The following is a 21,790-nucleotide window of genomic DNA, read 5'->3' on the forward strand; positions in this document are numbered from 1 at the left end:
GGTTACGCCCCTGAGGCTGTCCTCGTGAGGTTGGTTATGCCCCTGAGGCTGTCCTCGTGAGGTTGGTTATGCCCCTGAGGCTGTCCTCGTGAGGTTGGTTATGCCCCTGAGGCTGTCCTCGTGTGGTTGGTTATGTCCCTGAGGCTGTCCTCGTGAGGTTGGTTACGCCCCTGACGCTGTCCTCGTGAGGTTGGTTACGCCCCTGACGCTGTCCTCGTGTGGTTGGTTATGTCCCTGAGGCTGTCCTCGTGAGGTTGGTTATGTCCCTGAGGCTGTCCTCGTGAGGTTGGTTACGCCCCTGACGCTGTCCTCGTGAGGTTGGTTACGCCCCTGACGCTGTCCTCGTGTGGTTGGTTATGTCCCTGAGGCTGTCCTCGTGAGGTTGGTTATGTCCCTGAGGCTGTCCTCGTGAGGTTGGTTACGCCCCTGGCGCTGTCCTCGTGAGGTTGGTTATGTCCCTGAGGCTGTCCTCGTGAGGTTGGTTACGCCCCTGACGCTGTCCTCGTGTGGTTGGTTATGCCCGTGGAAGTCAACTCAGCCCAGGAATTGGACTCTTCTCTCTTCTTGGACTCTTCTCGAACTCTCTTCCGGACTCTCCTGCACTCTCCTGGACTCTTCTGGACTCTTCTGGACTCTCCTGGACTCTCCTGGACTCTTCTGGACTCTTCTGGACTCTTCTTGGACTCTCCTGGACTCTCTTGGACTCTCCTGGACTCTCCTGGACTCTTCTGGACTCTTCTGGACTCTCCTGGACTCTCCTGGACTCTCCTGGACTCTTCTGGACTCTTCTGGACTCTCCTGGACTCTCCTGGACTCTCCGAGGCCACCGGTAGAAGAGCATCGTAGTTCATGCACATCTTTATTCCTTCCTCTCTTCTACTCCCGCCTTAGAAGATTCTAGATATTCGCTGTACTGTGGTTATCAGTCTTTCCTCCGATATTCCTTACTGATATTTTCCTTCCGTGGCGCAGTGGCCAGCGCGGTCAACTTCCTCTCTTGATTTCCGGGTTCGACTATGTGGGCAGCGTTCCTTTAATACACTGTGGAGCGTGCATTATCTGTGGCTGTGGGAGAGGCTGCCACTACCTTACCTTACCTCTCTCTCTCTCTCTGTCTCTCTCTCTGTCTCTTTCTCTGTCTCTCTCTCTGTCTCTCTCTCTGTCTCTCTCTCTGTCTCTCTCTCTCATCATTCCCTGCCTCCTCATCCCACCCTCCCTGACCTGGCCTGGCCATATACCTCTGCACTTTTTCACTTTTAGCTTCATGCTTCCAGGCCGGTGCTGCATACTAGAGTATTGGTCTAACATAGCCGTGTATAGTTCCTTGAAGGTGTCCTGATTTAGATATCTAACCGAGGTTATAATCTTGGCCAGCGTCTCATATGCTGCTGATGTCGTCCTCCCTGTGTGTGCCTCTGGGTTTACTGATGCAATTACATCCTCTTCCAAGTCTGTTTCTTTTTGCCATTCCTGTAACTACTTTCCATTTATAGTTTAGAGTTTAGACACTTTCTGGCCTTTTTAATGCCTCGTGTCTGCCGCCTTTCTTGAATATTGGGGCCACATTTAACTGCTTCCTGAATTCTGGGAGATTCCTGTTTCGGGTGTTTTACTGAAAAGACCAATTTGCAGAGTTGCTGAGTCACCTGCTGCCTCCTTCAGCAGAGAAGGGAAAGGTCAGGGGAAAGCGCCAAGCCATCAAGACTATATGGGACAGAGATGGGATCAGGATAAGGATTTGCGATGGGACGGGAAAATGAAAATGATGTTCTCTGCTGAAAATCGCCTTCGACAGAAGTGATTTTAAGTCTGGCCCCAATTGATTTTGTTGCATCTAGTTCCCTCAGATGTTTTCTTAACATCTTCCACTGAGATTACTACGTCATCCATTGTTTCCTCTGGTCTATCATCACTTGTCCTGAAGTCTTTTGTTGAGTTTCTCACACACTTCTTGTAATTTTCTGTGAAAGTTCCCCCCTTGTATCTTCAACCCGACGACTCGGCCGCTTACTGTTATGTCTCTCTTCGCCCACAGAACAGCTTGGGTCGGTCCTTAGCTTTTGTTGCAATGTCGTCCTCGAATTGTGTCCCGCTTCTCTCCTGACTCTGGTGAGAACATTTCTGACTCTTTTTAGTGCATCTCTATTTTCTTCCGTTCCTGGCTTTAAAAAAGCCGTTCCTGGCTTAAAAAAGCCGATCCTGGCTTAAAAAAGCCGTTCCTGGCTTTTCTTCCGTGCTTGTTCCATGCTCTTCTCGGCCACTGTTCTGCCTCTCTACACTGCTTAGTACACCAGGGGGTTACTTCACCTTCCCCGCCCATCTCCCCAGGTCTCTAACCTGTCCATGGAGGACACAAAAAAATGTATATATGCTGGTTAGCATTGTAAATGTCTGGCCACGTCTGTGGTAGAAAATAATCATAATAAAAATATAAAAAACTCCTCCTTGAGATGGAAGAGGTGGAGGACAACCTCCGTTTGTACAGCTCCCTGGCACATTGTACAGCTCTCTGGTACATTGTACAGCTCCCTGGCACATTGTACAGCTCCCTGGCACATTGTACAGCTCCCAGACACATTGTACAGCTCCCTGGTACATTGTACAGCTCCCTGGCACATTGTATAGCTCCCTGGCACATTATACAGTTCCCTGGTACATTGTACAGCTCCCTGGCACATTGTACAGCTCCCTGGTACATTGTACAGTTCCCTGGCACATTGTACAGCTCCCTGGCACATTGTACAGCTCCCTGGCACATTGTATAGCTCCCTGGCACATTGTACAGCTCTCTGGCACATTGTACAGCTCCCTGGCACATTGTATAGCTCCCTGGCACATTGTACAGCTCCCTGGCACATTGTATAGCCTCCTGGCACATTGTACAGCTCCCTGGCACATTGTATAGCCTCCTGGCACATTGTACAGCTCCCTGGCACATTGTATAGCCTCCTGGCACATTGTACAGCTCCCTGGCACATTGTTCAGCTCCCAGACACATTGTTCAGCTCCCAGACACATTGTTCAGCTCCCAGGCACATTGTTCAGCTCCCAGACACATTGTTCAGCTCCCAGGCACATTGTACAGCTCCCCAGACACATTGTACACCTCCCTGGCACATTTCTGAGCAATAACTTCCATCTCACTTCTTGTCTTGTCTTCCAGTTCTCTCCTACACTGCACCTCACTCAGAAGACCCCTCGCCTTCCTCTTGTACCCCTCCCCCCCCCCCGGTCTGTAGTCTTATTTTCTTCAGCAATTGTCTTTGTCTTAGCCTTAGTCTTAGTTTTAGTCTTAGTCTATTCAGGTCCTGTAGCTCCGTTATGTACTGGAGCTCTAGTGGAGTGGACACTAACTAGCTCCTTGAGGCGTCTCGTATCTTGTCTCATTAATGTCTGCCTCATTTTGGGTAATGACTCCCTGAGTCATTACCCCTGACCCCTGACCCCTCCCTCCCTGACCCCTGACCCCTCCCTCCCTGACACCTCCCTCCCTCCCTGACACCTCCCTCCCTCCCTGACACCTCCCTCCCTCCCTGATCCGTGACACCTCCCTCCCTCCCTGATCCCTGACACCTCCCTCCCTCCCTGATGGGTGGTGGTGGGTCCCTAATTAGTGTTGGCTCAGTAATATGATGTGTCAAGACGTTAGTGAGGGCGGCGTCCACGAGGCTTGTCCTCCACGTCTCACCACCAACATGGCCGCCCATATTAATCCCGTGTATTTCTCTGTGATGGAAATCTCAAGGTGTTAAGACTCTAGCTCTCGTTCCCCGCCACTGTGGCCATTTTTGGCATCATCCTTGAGCAAGTCTTATTGCATTTGTAATTGTCTGTCTTAAGTTCCTTATAGGGTCGAATTACTGATCCTTCCCCCCCCCCCCAGGGTACAACCCCACAACAACCTGATTACTCCTAGGGGTAATTGTTTCTGGTAGGTGGACAGGTGCATGAGGTGAAGCACTCAACCAGTTCTGTAGACAAACACCTACAGCGCAGCTGGGCCTATTATCCGCTTGTTACAACTGGCAATAAAGTTGTTCCATCTTGTTATGAGCTTTTTATTATGTATTATGTATTATGTATGTATTTATTATGTATCACTCTACCCTCACACCATCACCCTACCCTCACACCATCACCCTACCCTCACACCACTCACCCTACCCTCACACCATCACCCTACCCTCACACCACTCACCCTACCCTCACACCATCACCCTACCCTCACACCATCACCCTACCCTCACACCACTCACATATGAGGGTTGAGGCGACGGGCGGTGTGGATAGTCAAAACAATATGGTCAGTCCGGCCTCCTCACCCACCACAGCCCTCCTAGTGAGGAGTGAGGAGTCTCCTAGTGAGGAGTCTCCTAGTGAGGAGTGAGGAGTCTCCTAGTGAGGAGTAAAGAGTCTCCTAGTGAGGAGTGAGGAGTCTCCTAGTGAGGAGTGAGGAGTGAGGAGTCTCCTAGTGAGGAGTGAGGAGTCTCCTAGTGAGGAGTGAGGAGTCTCCTAGTGAGGAGCCTCTCTCCACCTCAACCATCAACCCTCACTTATTAACAGTAAAGGAAATTGTCTGTAAACGAAATAGACAATTAAGGAGCGAAATCTGCAGTGAAGGAAATTGTCATCAAAGGACATTAATAGTTAAGGAAATGGAGAGTTAAGGCAGAAGTGATCAGACTGCGAGAGCTGGAAATGGCGCCTCAGAGAACGACAACGAGATGTGTGAGGAACTCTCCCGTCCCGTTACGTGTTGAGCAGGGAAGGGTAGAGGGGTAATAGAGCTGCGTCTAGGGTACTGTAGAGGTGTAATAGAGCAGCGTCTGGGGTACTGTAGAGGTGCCATGGTGCAGCATTTGGGGTACTGTAGAGGTGCCATGGTGCAGCGTCTGGGGTACTGTAGAGGTGCCATGGTGCAGCGTCTGGGGTACTGTAGAGGTGCCATGGTGCAGCGTCTGGGGTACTGTAGAGGTGCCATGGTGCAGCGTCTGGGGTACTGTAGAGGTGCCATGGTGCAGCATTTGGGGTACTGTAGAGGTGCCATGGTGCAGCGTCTGGGGTACTGTAGAGGTGCCATGGTGCAGCGTCTGGGGTACTGTAGAGGTGCCATGGTGCAGCATTTGGGGTACTGTAGAGGTGCCATGGTGCAGCGTCTGGGGTACTGTAGAGGTGCCATGGTGCAGCGTCTGGGGTACTGTAGAGGTGCCATGGTGCAGCATTTGGGGTACTGTAGAGGTGCCATGGTGCAGCGTCTGGGGTACTGTAGAGGCACCATGGTGCAGCGTCTGGGGTACTGTAGAGGTGCCATGGTGCAGCATTTGGGGTACTGTAGAGGTGCCATGGTGCAGCATTTGGGGTACTGTAGAGGTGCCATGGTGCAGCGTCTGGGGTACTGTAGAGGTGCCATGGTGCAGCATCTGGGGTACTGTAGAGGTGCCATGGTGCAGCGTCTGGGGTACTGTAGAGGCACCATGGTGCAGCATCTGGGGTACTGTAGAGGTGCCATGGTGCAGCATCTGGGGTACTGTAGAGGTGCCATGGTGCAGCATCTGGGGTACTGTAGAGGTGCCATGGTGCAGCGTCTGGGGTACTGTAGAGGTGCCATGGTGCAGCATCTGGGGTACTGTAGAGGTGCCATGGTGCAGCATCTGGGGTACTGTAGAGGTGCCATGGTGCAGCATCTGGGGTACTGTAGAGGTGCCATGGTGCAGCGTCTGGGGTACTGTAGAGGTACCCACAAGGTAGGTGGGTACCCCATCCTGCCCCCAGGACCTTGAGGTTATCTTGAAATGATTTCGGGGCTTAGCGTCCCCTCGGCCCGGTCCTCGACCAGGTACTGAAGGGAACTAGTTCCATGTTCCCATCAGCTGAGGGGTAAACTGGCTTTGATGTCAACATCAGGTGAGGGGACACCAACTATTCCACAGTGAAAGACTTCCGTCCAACTCGTCCCCTCCTCCACTAATCCGTCAAGAGAACTTTTTAAAACTGTCTAAAAGAGAGAGAGTCAAAACTGAGCTTGACAACAAGAGCTGTATACAGCTCTCCCAGCTCCCCCCTCCACCCCCCAACATACACCGTCAATTACTGTATTATACACGACTTCAATATTTGTTGTATTAACTGGACTTAACAAACTAGGTGAAAAAGTGGATTTGTTTGAATTAGTTTGTGTCCGCTTGCTTAAGAAACATCTACGTTATCTTAGATATAGGATGGGATGGAAGGGAAGAATTAATGGTGCCCAACCACTTGTGTGGACGGTCGGGGATTGAACCCAGACCTGCAAGAAGCGAGACCGTCGCTCTACCGTCCACTCACACAACAGGAGCGGGCCCTCCAGGCTATGATAACGTATTGTTATCTTGACTTGTCGGCTCAAGTGAGGTCTTACGAATATAACTTGTATGTGGATTTTGATTAAATTGTGTTGAACCTGTTGCACCCATTCTTAGCTACGCTGACTTGCTGAGCACACATTCTTGGCTACGCTGACTCACTAAGCACACATTCTTGGCTACGCTGACTCACTAAGCACACATTCTTGGCTACGCTGACTCACTAAGCACACATTCTTGGCTACGCTGACTCACTAAGCACACATTCTTGGCTACGCTGACAGCATGACCCCCCCTCCCCCACCACTGGGGAAGCAGCATGACCCCCCCTCCCCCACCACTGGGGAAGCAGCATGACCCCCCCTCCCCCACCACTGGGGAAGCAGCATGACCTCCCCTCCCCCACCACTGGGGAGGCAGCATGACCCCCCTCCCCCACCACTGGGGAAGCAGCATGACCCCCCTCCCCCACCACTGGGGAGGCAGCATGACCCCCCTCCCCCACCACTGGGGAGGCAGCATGACCCCCCTCCCCCACCACTGGGGAGGCAGCATGACCCCCCTCCCCCACCACTGGGGAAGCAGCATGACCCCCTCCCCCACCACTGGGGAAGCAGCATGACCCCCCTCCCCCACCACTGGGGAGGCAGCATGACCCCCCCCCTCCCCCACCACTGGGGAGGCAGCATGACCCCCCTCCCCCACCACTGGGGAGGCAGCATGACCCCCTCCCCCACCACTGGGGAGGCAGCATGACCCCCCTCCCCCACCACTGGGGAAGCAGCATGACCCCCCTCCCCCACCACAGGGGAGGCAGCATGACCCCCCTCCCCCACCACTGGGGAGGCAGCATGACCCCCCTCCCCCACCACTGGGGAGGCAGCATGACCCCCCCTCCCCCACCACTGGGGAGGCAGCATGACCCCCCCCCCTCCCCCAGCAGCAGTTAAACTCCAACAAGAAGATGAACAAAAATGGCGCAGCTTAATTGCTGGCTTCAGTTCCGCCTCTCTCCATTAACATCTTTTTCTCCACCCAAAATGTTGCCATCTGCCACGTGCCTGGCACCGTGCCACGTGCCTGGCACCGTGCCACGTGCCTGGCACCGTGCCACGTGCCTGGCACCGTGCCACGTGCCTGGCACCGTGCCACGTGCCTGGCAACATGGCACCGTTCTGCCTGCCGGGGTAACTGATGTATGGCAGTTAGTGATGGAGCGGTTTATGTATTCAGGCGACTGAAAAGGTATGTTTATTTAGGTCATTCAACACTGCATCTGTGTCCCCAGAGTGGTCTGGGGTGGGGCTGGGTGGGGTGGGGTGTGCAGGGGTGGGGCTGGGTGGGGTGGGGTCTACTGGGGTGGCTACGGTTACCTGTGGCAGGTGGCTACCGTTACCTGTGGCAGGTGGCTACCGTTACCTGTGACAGGTGGCTAACGTTACCTGTGGCAGGGGGCTACCGTTACCTGTGGCAGGTGGCTACCGTTACCTGTGACAGGTGGCTAACGTTACCTGTGGCAGGGGGCTAACGTTACCTGTGGCAGGGGGCTACCGTTACCTGTGGCAGGTAGCTACCGTTATCTGTGACAGGTGGCTAACGTTACCTGTGGCAGGGGGCTACCGTTACCTGTGGCAGGTGGCTACCATTACCTGTGACAGGTGGCTAACGTTACCTGTGGCAGGGGGCTACAGGTGACGGATCTTCCAATCCCCTGACCACTCCAGGTGCTAACTCGTGAATCAGGAACTCAGACAAGACCCCACACACACTACACTACTGAATGGCCAATCATTAGACCATTCAGACCTGCCAATATGAGGTACCTGGAACTTTGAAATCAACTTATTAAGTTTCACGTTCTTGAGGATATTGCCTAATGCCCTTAGCCCAGGGTAGCTACATCAATGTTGATGTTGCCCCCAGGGTAGCTGCATCAATGTTGATGTTGCCCCCAGGGTAGCTGCATCAATGTTGATGTTGCCCCCAGGGTAGCTGCATCAATGTTGATGTTGCCCCCAGGGTAGCTACATCAATGTTGATGTTGCCCCCAGGGTAGCTGCATCAATGTTGATGTTGCCCCCAGGGTAGCTGCATCAATGTTGATGTTGCCCCCCAGGGTAGCTGCATCAATGTTGATGTTGCCCCCAGGGTAGCTGCATCAATGTTGATGTTGCCCCCAGGGTAGCTGCATCAATGTTGATGTTGCCCCCAGGGTAGCTGCATCAATGTTGATGTTGCCCCCAGGGTAGCTGCATCAATGTTGATGTTGCCCCCAGGGTAGCTGCATCAATGCAACTTCGTATACATCTAAGAATATCTACATGTAGACACCCAACCTCATGTATGTCTCATGTATATCCTTTTACACTGATTTATAATACATATTTTTTTGTTTTCTTTCCAGAAAATGCAGACATTGATGCCTCTGGGAGCGTGCGGTGAAGGTGGCAACAGTGCCGTTGATGTGTTCGTTAAGAGAGGATTAGGAAAGTCAAGTTAATGAGCCAATTGGAGCAGTGACTGTCCAGTGTAGACTGAACTACAGCTGACTGTGAACTGAGGCAGCACCAGAGGTCAGGAGGCCACAGTGTGGGCGAGGATGGCAGGGTTGAGGCTCCAGGCTCACTGGTTGGGTGCCTGAGACACCTTGCAGGCTCCCTCCACACTCCTCCAACACTGCAGTCTCCAACCATACTCCTCCAACACTGCTCCAACACTGCACCACATACGCAAGGTTAGTCACCTCCAGCTATTTGATAAGAGTAAGCTTTCTTTGTTGTGTGATTACACAATGTAAGGGTTATCTTGAGGTTATCTTGAGATGATTTCGGGGCTTTAGTGTTCCCGCGGCCCGGTCCTCGACCAGGCCTCCACCCCCAGGAAGCAACACGTGACAGCTGACTAACACCCAGGTACCTATTTTACTGCTAGGTAACAGGGGCATAGGGTGAAAGAAACTCTGCCCATTGTTTCTCGCCGGCGCCTGGGATAGAACCCTGGACCACAGGATCACAAGTCCAGCGTGCTGTACGCTCGGCCGACCGGCTCCACCCCTTCCCCCCCCCCAGCTTTCCATTATGGCTCGGTAAAGCGACTGTCTAGCTTCATGCAGGTCGGCGTTCAATCCCCGACCGTCCAAGTGGTTGGGCACCACTTGTACACTCTGTTCAGTATCATTTCTATGGTGGTGTCGACCGGGACGATGGTGAATAGGGATTCGACGTTCAGGGAAGCAAAGATTCCATCGGGCTGAGTAGTTTTGATTCATCCTCCCCCACTATCCCCCACTCCCCTATCCCCATGTCCTCCCAGCGATTCTCCATTCCCCTCGTCCCCACCATCCCCAACTCTGCTCTCCCCTCGTACTCCCCCACCATTACCCCCTCCCCTTCCCCCACGTCCTACCCACCATCCCCCACTCCAGTCCCCTCGTCCTCCCCACCACTCCCCACCCCCTCGTCTAATGATCAAATGATCAGGGGCCAGATTCACGAAGCAGTTACGCAAACACTTACGAACCTGTACATTTCTCAATCTTTGGCGGCTTTGTTTACAATTATTAAACAGTTAATGAGCTCCGAAGCACCAGGAGGCTGTTTATAACAATAACAACAGTTGATTGGCAAGTTTTCATGCGTGTAAACTGTTTAATAAATGTAACCAAAGCCGTCAAAGATTGAGGAAAGATGTACACGTTCGTAAGTACTTGCGTAACTGCTTCGTGAATCTGGCCCCAGATGTTTCCATCACTGAAATATAAGAAAAACAGTTAAAAAAACTAAATGAAAAATAATGAAAAAATGAAAAAAATTAACAATACTCACGAAATGAACGGCATGGTAAACAACACAGCTCAATTCCAAGACAATGTCACACAAAATAATTATATCAAAATTAAAAAAAATCGAAATCTATGAAAATAAAATTTATCAATGCAATCGGAAACACTGAAATGGAATTCGTGACATATTTAGTATAGCGTGTATGTTGCTATTATGTGCAACAGATGGCGCTGTATTTCAAAAACGCATGTTTTTACCTGTCACAGGGGAGGCATCTATATAGTAGGTATATAAAGAGACGCGCCTATTTGAATGGAACGTTGTGTCAAAATTTCAAAGCAATCGGTGAAGAACTTTCGGAGATTAACGATTTTGAACAAACGAACATTTCCATGTTTATTTATATACATTGTACCTAGTAGCCAGAACGCAGTACTCGGCCTACTATGCAAGACCCGATTGGCCTAATAAGCCAAGTTTCCCTGAATTTATATATTTTTTAGATTTTTTTCTTATGAAATGATAAAGCTATCCATTTTATTATGTATGAGTTAATTTTTTTAAATTTGAGTTAAAACTAACGTAGATATATGACCGAAACTAGCCAACCCTACCTAACCTAGCCTAACCTAGCCTAACCTAACCTAACCTAGCCTAGCCTAACCTAGCCTAACCTAACCTAGCCTAACCTAACCTAACCTAACCTAGCCTAACCTAACCTAACCTAGCCTAACCTAACCTAGCCTAACCTAACCTAACCTAACCTAGCCTAACCTAGCCTAACCTAACCTAACCTAACCTAGCCTAGCCTAACCTAGCCTAACCTAACCTAGCCTAACCTAACCTAACCTAGCCTAACCTAACCTAGCCTAACCTAACCTAGCCTAACCTAACCTAACCTAACCTAGCCTAACCTAACCTAGCCTAACCTAACCTAACCTAGCCTAACCTAACCTAACCTAGCCTAACCTAACCTAGCCTAACCTAACCTAACCTAGCCTAACCTAACCTAGCCTAACCTAACCTAGCCTAACCTAACCTAGCCTAACCTAACCTAGCCTAACCTAACCTATCTTAACCTAAACTAACAGATCTAAGTTAATAATGCATGTTCCTAATATAATATAATAATAATTCAAGTAAACTAACTGGAAACAATATATTGAAAATAAAGAAAATCACTTGGCCTATTAGGCAAATCGGGTCTTGCATAGTAGGCCGAGTACTGTGTTCTGGCTACTAGGTACGACATATACATATATATATATATATATATATATATATATATATATATATATATATATATATATATATATATATATATATATATATAAAATTTATAAAAAATATTATAATAATATTATAATAATTAAATTATATAAAATTAACTCATACATAATGAAATGAATAGGTATCATATCATAAGAAAAAAATCTAAAAAATATATAAATTCAGGGAAACTTGGCTTATTAGGCCAATCGGGTCTTGCATAGTAGGCCGAGTACTGCGTTCTGGCTACTAGGTACAATGTATATAAATAAACATGGAAATGTTCGTTTGTTCAAAATCGTTAATCTCCGAAAGTTCTTCACCGATTGCTTTGAAATTTTCACACAACGTTCCATTCGCATCTGAGCGGGTTTTTATATACATATTATATTGATGTTACGTCTGTGATGGAAAAAAAACATGTTTTTTTCTGAAAAACTGTTTTTCATGTGTTTTTCCATGTGAAGGAAATCTTCGAAACCTCTTTACCGATTCCTTTGAAATTTTGGCACAACGTTCCATTCGAATAGGCGCGTCTCTTTATATATCTACTATATAGATGCTACCTTATCTTGAGGTTACCTTGAGGTGCTTCCGGGGCTTAGCGTCCCCGCGGCCCGGTCGTCGACCAGGCCTCCTGGTTGCCGGACTGATCAACCAGGCTGTTGGACGCGGCTGCTCGCAGCCTGACGTATGAGTCACAGCCTGGTTGATCAGGTATCCTTTGGAGGTGCTTATCCAGTTCTCTCTTGAACACTGTGAGGGGTCGGCCAGTTATGCCCCTTATGTGTAGTGGAAGCGTGTTGAACAGTCTGCCACCCCTGTGACAGGAAAAAAACATGCGTCATTTGAAAAACAGCGCCATCTGTTGCACATAATAGCAACATACACGCTATACTAAATATGTCACGAATTCCATTTCAGTGTTTCCGATTGCATTGATAAATTTTATTTTCATAGATTTCGATTTAAGTAATTTTGATATGATTATTTTGTATAACATTGCCTTGGAATTCAACTGTGTTGTTTACCATGCCGTTCATTTCGAGAGTATTGTTAATTTTTTTCTTTTTTCATCATTTTTCATTTCGTTTTTTGAACTGTTTTTCTTATATATCAGTGATGGAAATATCTGGGGCCAGATTCACGAAGCAGTTACGCAAGTACTTACGAACGTGCATATCGTTCCTCAATCTTTGACGGCTTTGGTTACATTTATTAAACAGTTTACAAGCATGAAAACTTGCCAATCAACTGTTGTTATTGTTATAAACAGCCTCCTGGTGCTTCGGAGCTCATTAACTGTTTAATAATTGTAAACAAAGCCGCCAAAGATTGAGAAATGTACAAGTTCGTAAGTGTTTGCGTAACTTCTTCGTGAATCTGGCCCCTGATCATTTGATCATTAGACGAGGGGGTGGGGAATGGTGGGGAGGATTGGGAGACAGGGAAAGGTGCTGTGGCCTGCCATATATATATATATATATATATATATATATATATATATATATATATATATATATATATATATATATATATATATATATAATAGGCCTAAAATATGGGTTTAAACATCAATTTGTTCATGAGACAATTGTATAATATTATACACGAGGTGTTCCTGAGGTGTCCCGTCCTGCTACATGTATACACCCACTCTACATGTATCCATGTAAATACATCAATGCATAACTATACATATGAAACGCTGAATAAAATGAATGTGCCGTCTTTCTTGAAGATCAAATTGCATCTCCTGATCAAGGCTTAAGGGGGATTTGCCCCCTTATGTTAAGGGACTTAAATAGTGAATACCTGGAGACCGGTTTAGACCAGGGAGGGGGGGGGAGGAGGAGAAGGAGAGGAGGAGAGAAGGAGGAGAGTGAAATGGGGAAGCTGCTGAGTAAGAGTAATGACTTGTGTGTGATAGTGTTATCTGAGTGGACCTACTCTCTCTCTCTCTTTGTGTGTGTCTCTCGCTCTCTCTCTCTCTCTCTCTCTCTCTCTCTCTCTCTCTCTCTCTCTCTCTCTCTCTCTCATGATTCCACACCCTCTTGTTCTCTGTCCCTAGAGGAAGTGACCGTCGAGGGTGACACTGTTGTCACAGGTAAACTGTTAACACCTCGACGTGTAAACCAAGAACAGCTTCACTGCTAACCTCAAGGTAAAGGTAAACTAGTAACAGCTAGATCTCGAACGTCGACCAGGAAAAAAACACTCCTCAAATATTGGAAATGTCATCCAGAAACGACAAACTATTTGTTGAGTCAACATCTCAGAGTTGGAGCGGTTGGGCACTCTCCTGGTAGTGTGGTAGGGGGGGGGGGTACCCTCCTGGTAGTGTGGTAGGGGGGGTACCCTCCTGGTAGTGTGGTAGGGGGGGGTACCCTCCTGGTAGTGTGGTAGGGGGGAGTGTGGGGGTACCCTCCTGGTAGTGTGGTAGGGGGAGTGTGGGGTACCCTCCTGGTAGTGTGGTGGGGTGTGTGTGGGGTACCCTCCTGGTAGTGTGGTCGGGGGAGTGTGGGGGTACCCTCCTGGTAGTGTGGTGGGGTGTGTGTGGGGTACCCTCCTGGTAGTGTGGTAGGGGGGAGTGTGGTGTACCCTCCTGGTAGTGTGGTAGGGGGAGTGTGGGGTACCCTCCTGGTAGTGTGGTAGGGGGGGAGTGTGGTGTACCCTCCTGGTAGTGTGCTAGGGGGGGGGGAGTGTGGGGTACCCTCCTGGTAGTGTGGTGGGGGGAGTGTGGGGTACCCTCCTGGTAGTGTGGTGGGGGGAGTGTGGGGTACCCTCCTGGTAGTGTGGTGGGGTGTGTGTGGGGTACCCTCCTGGTAGTGTGGTAGGGGGAGTGTGGGATACCCTCCTGATAGTGTGGTAGGGGGGGGAGTGTGGGGTACCCTCCTGGTAGGGTGGTAGGGGAAGTGTGGTGCTACACCCACCAGTGGGTCTACAGTGGTGCTACACCCACCTGTGAATCTACGGTGGTTTTGTTCATATATTTACTCACCTAAATATCCATAACAAATATATCGAAGGGGCTGATATTGTCACCGTTGACATTATTGATAAGCTGAAGAGGTTCTAATTGAACTAGAACTATGCCGACAAAAGCTGGGCAGGACATTGTCAGCATGAGTCCCCCGGTGACGTGAAGGACACGTCTTATGCCGAGCGATAATGCCGAGCGATATCTTTACGTACAGATATTGCGTCTGTTAATGTTCTTATTCAGGAAGATTTGGTTCACCTTCAGGAAGACTGCTGTGCTCGTGATGTCTTTGAGTAAGAATGGTGTTAAGATGGACTGCAAGATATGTAGGTCTTGACCACGTGTGAGACAGTTAGCTCTTTCCTCTCATATGCTTCTGTCAACATGTGTAAATCTGGAGCTTCCATCTTCTCATGAAATTTAAAATAAGATTGTCGTTGAATGTGGAAGAGAATCTTCGATGTATCTTAGGCAGAACATCTGCTCGGGTTCCCAGGCAAGCAGACTGCAGGCAGCAATAGCCATTCATTCATCCATTCACATTGCAGTTGAAGCCGTTCAAACATTTTCTTTATATTTGTTGTAGTGTATGTGCAATAATTTCAGGAGATGAATAATTACATTCTTTTTATAAATGTAAAACCCAATACATTTGCCATGAAGAAAATAGTGCAGAACAACAGGAGAACAATGTGAGATTGTTCTATAATATACTATTCAGTTGCTGTGTATATATATAAATAGTTTATATAAATCTATAAAAATATATAGATGTTTATATAAAAACCATCATTAAATGGTCATGGAGTTACCCATCTGCTGATGTCATTTACAAATATAGACAAGTGAATGTTATTCTGAATGTTTGTTTACTTGTTTGGTCATTACACCCAAATGTTACCATCTTAGGGTCGTTAGTGTCATCTTCGGGTCCGTGAGGTTGTTAGTGACCGTCAACTACTGCGGCGCCATTAGCCTCGTTAACTCAGTGTTCAGCACCACCGCCGGTGTTGTTGAACACGTGTTCACCAGTGTTGTTCTTTGTCTTCGTCCTGTCAACCATCTCTGGCAGTGTTATACAGTGTGTTCCTGCCTGCCCTCGTCTGCTGGCCGTGTTATACAGTGTGTTCCTGCCCTCGTCTGCTGCCTGTGTTATACAGTGTGTTCCTGCCTGCCCTCGTCTGCTGGCCGTGTTATACAGTGTGTTCCTGCCTGCCCTCGTCTGCTGCCTGTGTTATACAGTGTGTTCCTGCCTGCCCTCGTCTGCTGGCCGTGTTATACAGTGTGTTCCTGCCTGCCCTCGTCTGCTGGCCGTGTTATACAGTGTGTTCCTGCCTGCCCTCGTCTGCTGCCTGTGTTATACAGTGTGTTCCTGCCTGCCCTCGTCTGCTGGCCGTGTTATACAGTGTGTTCCTGCCTGCCCTCGTCTGCTGGCCGTGTTATACAGTGTGTTCCTGCCTGCCCTCGTCTGCTGGCCGTGTTATACAGTGTGTTCCTGCCCTCGTCTGCTGCCTGTGTTATACAGTGTGTTCCTGCCTGCCCTCGTCTACTGGCCGTGTTATACAGTGTGTTCCTGCCTTCTCTCGTCTGCTGCCTGTGTTATACAGTGTGTTCCTGCCTGCCCTCGTCTGCTGCCTGTGTTATACAGTGTGTTCCTGCCTGCCCTCGTCTACTGGCCGTGTTATACAGTGTGTTCCTGCCCTCGTCTGCTGCCTGTGTTATACAGTGTGTTCCTGCCTTCTCTCGTCTGCTGCCTGTGTTATACAGTGTGTTCCTGCCCTCGTCTGCTGCCTGTGTTATACAATGTGTTCCTGCCTTCTCTCGTCTGCTGCCTGTGTTATACAGTGTGTTCCTGCCTGCCCTCGTCTGCTGGCCGTGTTATACAGTGTGTTCCTCCCTGCCCTCGTCTACTGGCCGTGTTATACAGTGTGTTCCTGCCTGCCCTCGTCTGCTGCCTGTGTTATACAGTGTGTTCCTGCCTGCCCTCGTCTGCTGGCCGTGTTATACAGTGTGTTCCTCCCTGCCCTCGTCTACTGGCCGTGTTATACAGTGTGTTCCTGCCTGCCCTCGTCTGCTGCCTGTGTTATACAGTGTGTTCCTGCAAGCTCTCGTCTCCTACATATATGGTTTTATATTTTATCTTTTATAAGAAGGAGGGAAGTATCAGGGGGAAAGCGCCAAGTCATTACGACTATATAGCACTGGGAAGGGATCAGGATAAGGCTTTGGGATGGGATGGAGAGGAAGGTATGTTGCCCAACCACTTACAAGGTCGCGGTTTGAACGGCGACCTGCGTGGAGCGAGACCGTCACTCTACCGTCCAGCCCAAGTGGTTGGACAGCAACAGACAATCTGAAACAACCATAAAAATGGAAATTAAAATTCAGTTTATATTTAATAGAATAAATAATACATAGTAAACCATTATAAATGTATATTATCACGATGTAAGAAAGTGATCTGAAGCAGCCGTTCGCGGGTATAGGTCTGGTCCCAGTACCAGTAGATTTGGACCTGGCAGCCATCTTGGCAGCCATATTGGAAAAATTCCAGAAAAATACTGGACGGTAGAGCGACGGTCTCGCTTCATGCAGGTCGGCGTTCAATCCCCGACTGTGTAAGTGGTTGAGCACCATTCCTCCCCCCTCCCCCGGCCCATCCCAGATCCTTATCCTCATCCCTCCCCTGTGTTTATAGTCATATAAACTATCACTTTCTCCTGATAGTTTCCTTCCTCATACCAGAATCGTGCACCCACCCCAGACATCATCCCCCAGGCATCAACGGACAAGAGCAGTGTACACTTGAGTGCAATGAGCACTTCCTCTGTGGGCCAGAGTCTATGTGAACTTCCTGCAGAGTGCGGGTTCCAACACGAAAACCCTGCGGTAACGGCACGCCACATTTGACTATCACAGTCTAATTGTTACGGCCACTATGGGTCACAACCGGGTTCTTTGATGGTAGAACCAAAATGATAGTATCCGACCCCAAGTCGGTAGTGCGCTTTCAAGAAAGTGGCCATGTAGTGCATAAAAACAGGGGATGAACAAAACACTGTTCCTTTCGTCAATGTATTAAATATTTTTCCACCACCGTTAAGTATATATATGTACACCATCACCATAAATAATATATAAAGAACAGATAGGCTATTACTACACCTATGTGCAATCCATTCACTCAGGATATCAAACGTGCTCACGTGCAGAGTTCATCAATCCCCAGTGTTCCATCACTGTCCAGTAGCGTATCCAACCTTACTGGGAAGAACACCGGGTAGTTCACCTGTCCGTGGACCAGCCCACTGACAGTGTCATGAGGTGCCTGTACCCCCACGACCGCTCTCCAGCTACTCGCTGGCAGAGTACCTCAGCCACACGCTGAGCGGGGTCACAATACAGGGGCAGCGATCCCCTGGCAGCAGTCTCTAGCGACCAGCTAGCAGCACTACTCAACAGGCACCTTCCTGTCGCCAGTCTCTCCCCTAAGCCAGTCCCAAAGGTACGCCGATCTTTTTCAACAGTAAAGCACTAGCAGCTACCACACTGCTTCATCGGCGGCGGCTTACTTGGTCGTTTCCAGGACCATGTAGGGAGACTCTGGGCTTCCCAAGATGAACTGCCCTCTCCAGTACCGCTGCCTCCAGACGTCACCTCTGTGGACACAAAAAACGTCATCAATGACCTAGCCGATACTGGAGAACTAGGAAATACCACTAACCCACTGGCGAGTTAACATTGTGCTCTGTAGCACACACTAGGTGGCGCTGGTCTTGAGGCATCACCTCACCAGAGGTCACTCACAACGACCTCTCTGGCTGACCCAGGCAGGAATCTTTAACCAATTGCAAGCTTTAGATAACCACCACCAGATGGCATTGTCCATATTACGTACGATTCCCGGGCAGTTCGGGTGCGGACTCTTAGATGGCGCTGGAACTGCCACTCTACCCTCTGACAAGGGCGACGAGTACGTTACACTAATCATATCTTAACTCTGCGGTAAAGACACTCCACATTTGACTATCACTTTAGTCTACTTATCTCTCAAATGGTTTTCGTATCATCCTTTTTTTTATGCTACATGTTTTGCCAATATAAGTTTCACATTTGTAATTGTGAAGAATGGTGAGGTAATTGTGAAGAATGGTGAGGTAATTGTGAAGGATGGTGAGGTAATTATGAAGGATGGTGAGGTAATTGTGAAGGATGGTGAGGTAATTGTGAAGGATGGTGAGATAATTGTGAAGGATGGTGAGATAATTGTGAAGGATGGTGAGATAATTGTGAAGGATGGTGAGGTAATTGTGAAGGATGGTGAGGTAATTGTGAAGAATGGTGAGGTAATTGTGAAGGATGGTGAGGTAATTATGAAGGATGGTGAGATAATTGTGAAGGATGGTGAGATAATTGTGAAGGATGGTGAGGTAATTGTGAAGGATGGTGAGGTAATTATGAAGGATGGTGAGATAATTGTGAAGGATGGTGAGATAATTGTGAAGGATGGTGAGGTAATTGTGAAGGATGGTGAGGTAATTGTGAAGAATGGTGAGGTAATTGTGAAGGATGGTGAGGTAATTATGAAGGATGGTGAGATAATTGTGAAGGATGGTGAGATAATTGTGAAGAATGGTGAGGTAATTGTGAAGGATGGTGAGGTAATTGTGAAGAATGGTGAGGTAATTGTGAAGGTTGGTGAGGTAATTATGAAGGATGGTGAGGTAATTGTGAAGGTTGGTGAGGTAATTGTGAAGGATGGTGAGGTAATTGTGAAGAATGGTGAGGTAATTGTGAAGAATGGTGAGGTAATTGTGAAGGATGGTGAGATAATTGTGTAGGATGGTGAGGTAATTGTGAAGGATGGTGAGATAATTGTGAAGGATGGTGAGGTAATTGTGAAGGATGGTGAGGTAATTGTGAAGAATGGTGAGGTAATTGTAAAGGATGGTGAGGTAATTGTGAAGGATGGTGAGGTAATAGTGAAGGATGGTGAGATAATTGTGAAGGATGGTGAGGTAATTGTGAAGGATGGTGAGGAAATTGTGAAGGATGGTGAGATAATTGTGAAGGATGGTGAGGTAATTGTGAAGGATGGTGAGGTAATTGTGAAGGATGGTGAGATAATTGTGAAGGATGGTGAGGTAATTGTGAAGGATGGTGAGGTAAATGTGAAGGATGGTGAGATAATTGTGAAGGATGGTGAGGTAATTGTGAAGGATGGTGAGGTAATTGTGAAGGATGGTGAGGTAATTGTGAAGGATGATGAGATAATTGTGAAGGATGGTGAGGTAATTGTGAAGGATGGTGAGGTAATTGTGAAGGATGGTGAGGTAATTGTGAAGGATGGTGAGGTAATTGTGAAGGAAGGATAAATGCGAGTTTTACGGCTGTTCACCTGCTCATTCCAGTCACAGTTGTAATGACTTGTATAAATCACTTACGAATTGATTTACTCAATTCGCTGTGCTCAACTCTACCAACTTCCCGCCAAACACACAACCAAACTACGACGTTGCTACAACGTTCGATCAGGGTTTAACACCTAACAATTCTACCAACCAATATAACAAGTTGTAAAACATTCCAATACGTCATAAAAAACGTTATAACAAGATGTAACAACTTTAGTACAAGTTGTAACAAGGGAATCATAGGGATCGTTACGTTAAATGTTTGCTAGGCTCATAGCCCATCCCAGCTGAACACAACCCAACACTTCCTAACGTAGCGATATATTTGTCTTTGACAATCAGAAAGCGAGCTTTGTTGACCCGTCCTGCGTGCGACAGGACCATTCCCTCACACCACAGATGTGTTCATTCAGGACATTTTCTCTCGGATGATCCTGTACCGCAGACACTCTGCTTTCTCCCTAGACTCTCGGCACCCAGATTCACGAAGCAGTTACGCAAGCACTTACGAACGTGTACATCTTTCCTCAATTTCTGACGGCTTTGGTTACATTTATTAAACCGTTTACAAGCATGAAAACTTGCCAATCAACGGTTGTTATTGTTATAAACAGCCTCCTGGTGCTTCGGAGCTCATTAACTGTTTAATAATTGTAAACAAAGCCGCCAAAGATTGAGTAAAGATATACAGGTTCGATGGGGTTGGTGGGTTGATGGGGTTCTGGGAGTTCTTCTACTCCCCAAGCCCGGCCCGAGGCCAGGCTTGACTTGTCAGAGTTTGATCCAGCAGGCTGTTGACAGGTGTTCTGGGACACCGTCCTTGATGGTGTGGTCCAAGTAGGAGAATGTTCAGTCCACACTCACTCGCGCCTTATATCGGGACCACAAAACCCTCATTCCTCGGTATTGGGCCAAATCCGTTACTGCAGCCGTCTATAACCTGTCAAATCCGTCACTGCAGCCGTCCATAACCTGTCAAATCCGTCACTGCAGCCGTCCATAACCTGTCAAATCCGTCACTGCAGCCGTCCATAACCTGTCAAATCCATCACTGCAGCCGTCCATAACCTATCAAATCCGTCACTGCAGCCGTCCATAACCTGTCAAATCCGTCACTGCTGGTGCCGTCCATAACCTGTAAAATCCGTCACTGCTGGTGCCGTCCATAACCTGTCAAATCCGTCACTGCTGGTGCCGTCCATAACCTGTCAAATCCGTCATTGCAGCCGTTCATAACCTGTCAAATCCGTCACTGCAGCCGTCTATAACCTGTCAAATCCGTCACTGCAGTCGTCCATAACCTGTCAAATCCGTCACTGCAGCCGTCCATAACCTGTCAAATCCGTCACTGCAGCCGTTCATAACCTGTCAAATCCGTCACTGCAGCCGTTCATAACCTGTCAAATCCGTCACTGCAGCCGTTCATAACCTGTCAAATCCGTCACTGCAGCCGTTCATAACCTATCAAATCCGTCACTGCAGCCGTCCATAACCTGTCAAATCCGTCACTGCTGGTGCCGTCCATAACCTGTAAAATCCGTCACTGCTGGTGCCGTCCATAACCTGTCAAATCCGTCACTGCTGGTGCCGTCCATAACCTGTCAAATCCGTCATTGCAGCCGTTCATAACCTGTCAAATCCGTCACTGCAGCCGTCTATAACCTGTCAAATCCGTCACTGCAGTCGTCCATAACCTGTCAAATCCGTCACTGCAGCCGTCCATAACCTGTCAAATCCGTCACTGCAGCCGTTCATAACCTGTCAAATCCGTCACTGCAGCCGTTCATAACCTGTCAAATCCGTCACTGCAGCCGTTCATAACCTGTCAAATCCGTCACTGCAGCCGTTCATAACCTGTCAAATCTGTCACTGCAGCCGTCCATAACCTGTCAAATCCGTCACTGCAGCCGTCCATAACCTGTCAAATCCGTCACTGCAGCCGTCCATAACCTGTCAAATCCATCACTGCAGCCGTCCATAACCTGTCAAATCCGTCACTTC

The 21,790-nt window shown here is 48.4% G+C and overlaps 2 protein-coding genes across 2 annotated transcripts; one reads left to right on the top strand and one right to left on the bottom strand.

Annotated features, from left to right (window-relative positions):
• Window positions 1-4,793: 4,793 nt before the first annotated feature.
• Window positions 4,794-5,684, bottom strand: LOC138352744 (uncharacterized). The gene has a single exon (XM_069305330.1). It carries the CDS (start codon window positions 5,682-5,684, stop codon window positions 4,794-4,796), a length of 891 nt encoding a protein of 296 aa, XP_069161431.1.
• A 1,631-nt stretch (window positions 5,685-7,315) lies between these two features.
• Window positions 7,316-19,750, top strand: LOC138352745 (coiled-coil domain-containing protein 15-like). Its single transcript, XM_069305331.1, has 4 exons — window positions 7,316-7,528; window positions 17,103-17,264; window positions 18,503-19,120; window positions 19,217-19,750. Exons 1-4 carry the CDS (start codon window positions 7,316-7,318, stop codon window positions 19,748-19,750), a joined length of 1,527 nt encoding a protein of 508 aa, XP_069161432.1.
• Window positions 19,751-21,790: the final 2,040 nt, after the last annotated feature.

Source organism: Procambarus clarkii, chromosome 54 (genome assembly GCF_040958095.1).
Source record: "Procambarus clarkii isolate CNS0578487 chromosome 54, FALCON_Pclarkii_2.0, whole genome shotgun sequence".
NCBI lineage: Eukaryota > Metazoa > Arthropoda > Malacostraca > Decapoda > Cambaridae > Procambarus > Procambarus clarkii.

What these genes read in the sequence shown, in the direction of transcription:
- LOC138352744 (XM_069305330.1), bottom strand. Translation starts at nt 5,684, where the DNA reads ATGCTGCACCATGGCACCTCTACAGTACCCCAGATGCTGCACCATGGC.
- LOC138352745 (XM_069305331.1), top strand. Translation starts at nt 7,316, where the DNA reads ATGGCGCAGCTTAATTGCTGGCTTCAGTTCCGCCTCTCTCCATTAACA. An exon ending in GCACCGTTCTGCCTGCCGGG is followed by an intron (nt 7,529 to 17,102) that starts GTAACTGATGTA and finishes TTCTCCTGATAG; the next exon opens with TTTCCTTCCTCATACCAGAA. An exon ending in TCCAACACGAAAACCCTGCG is followed by an intron (nt 17,265 to 18,502) that starts GTAACGGCACGC and finishes GTAATTGTGAAG; the next exon opens with AATGGTGAGGTAATTGTGAA.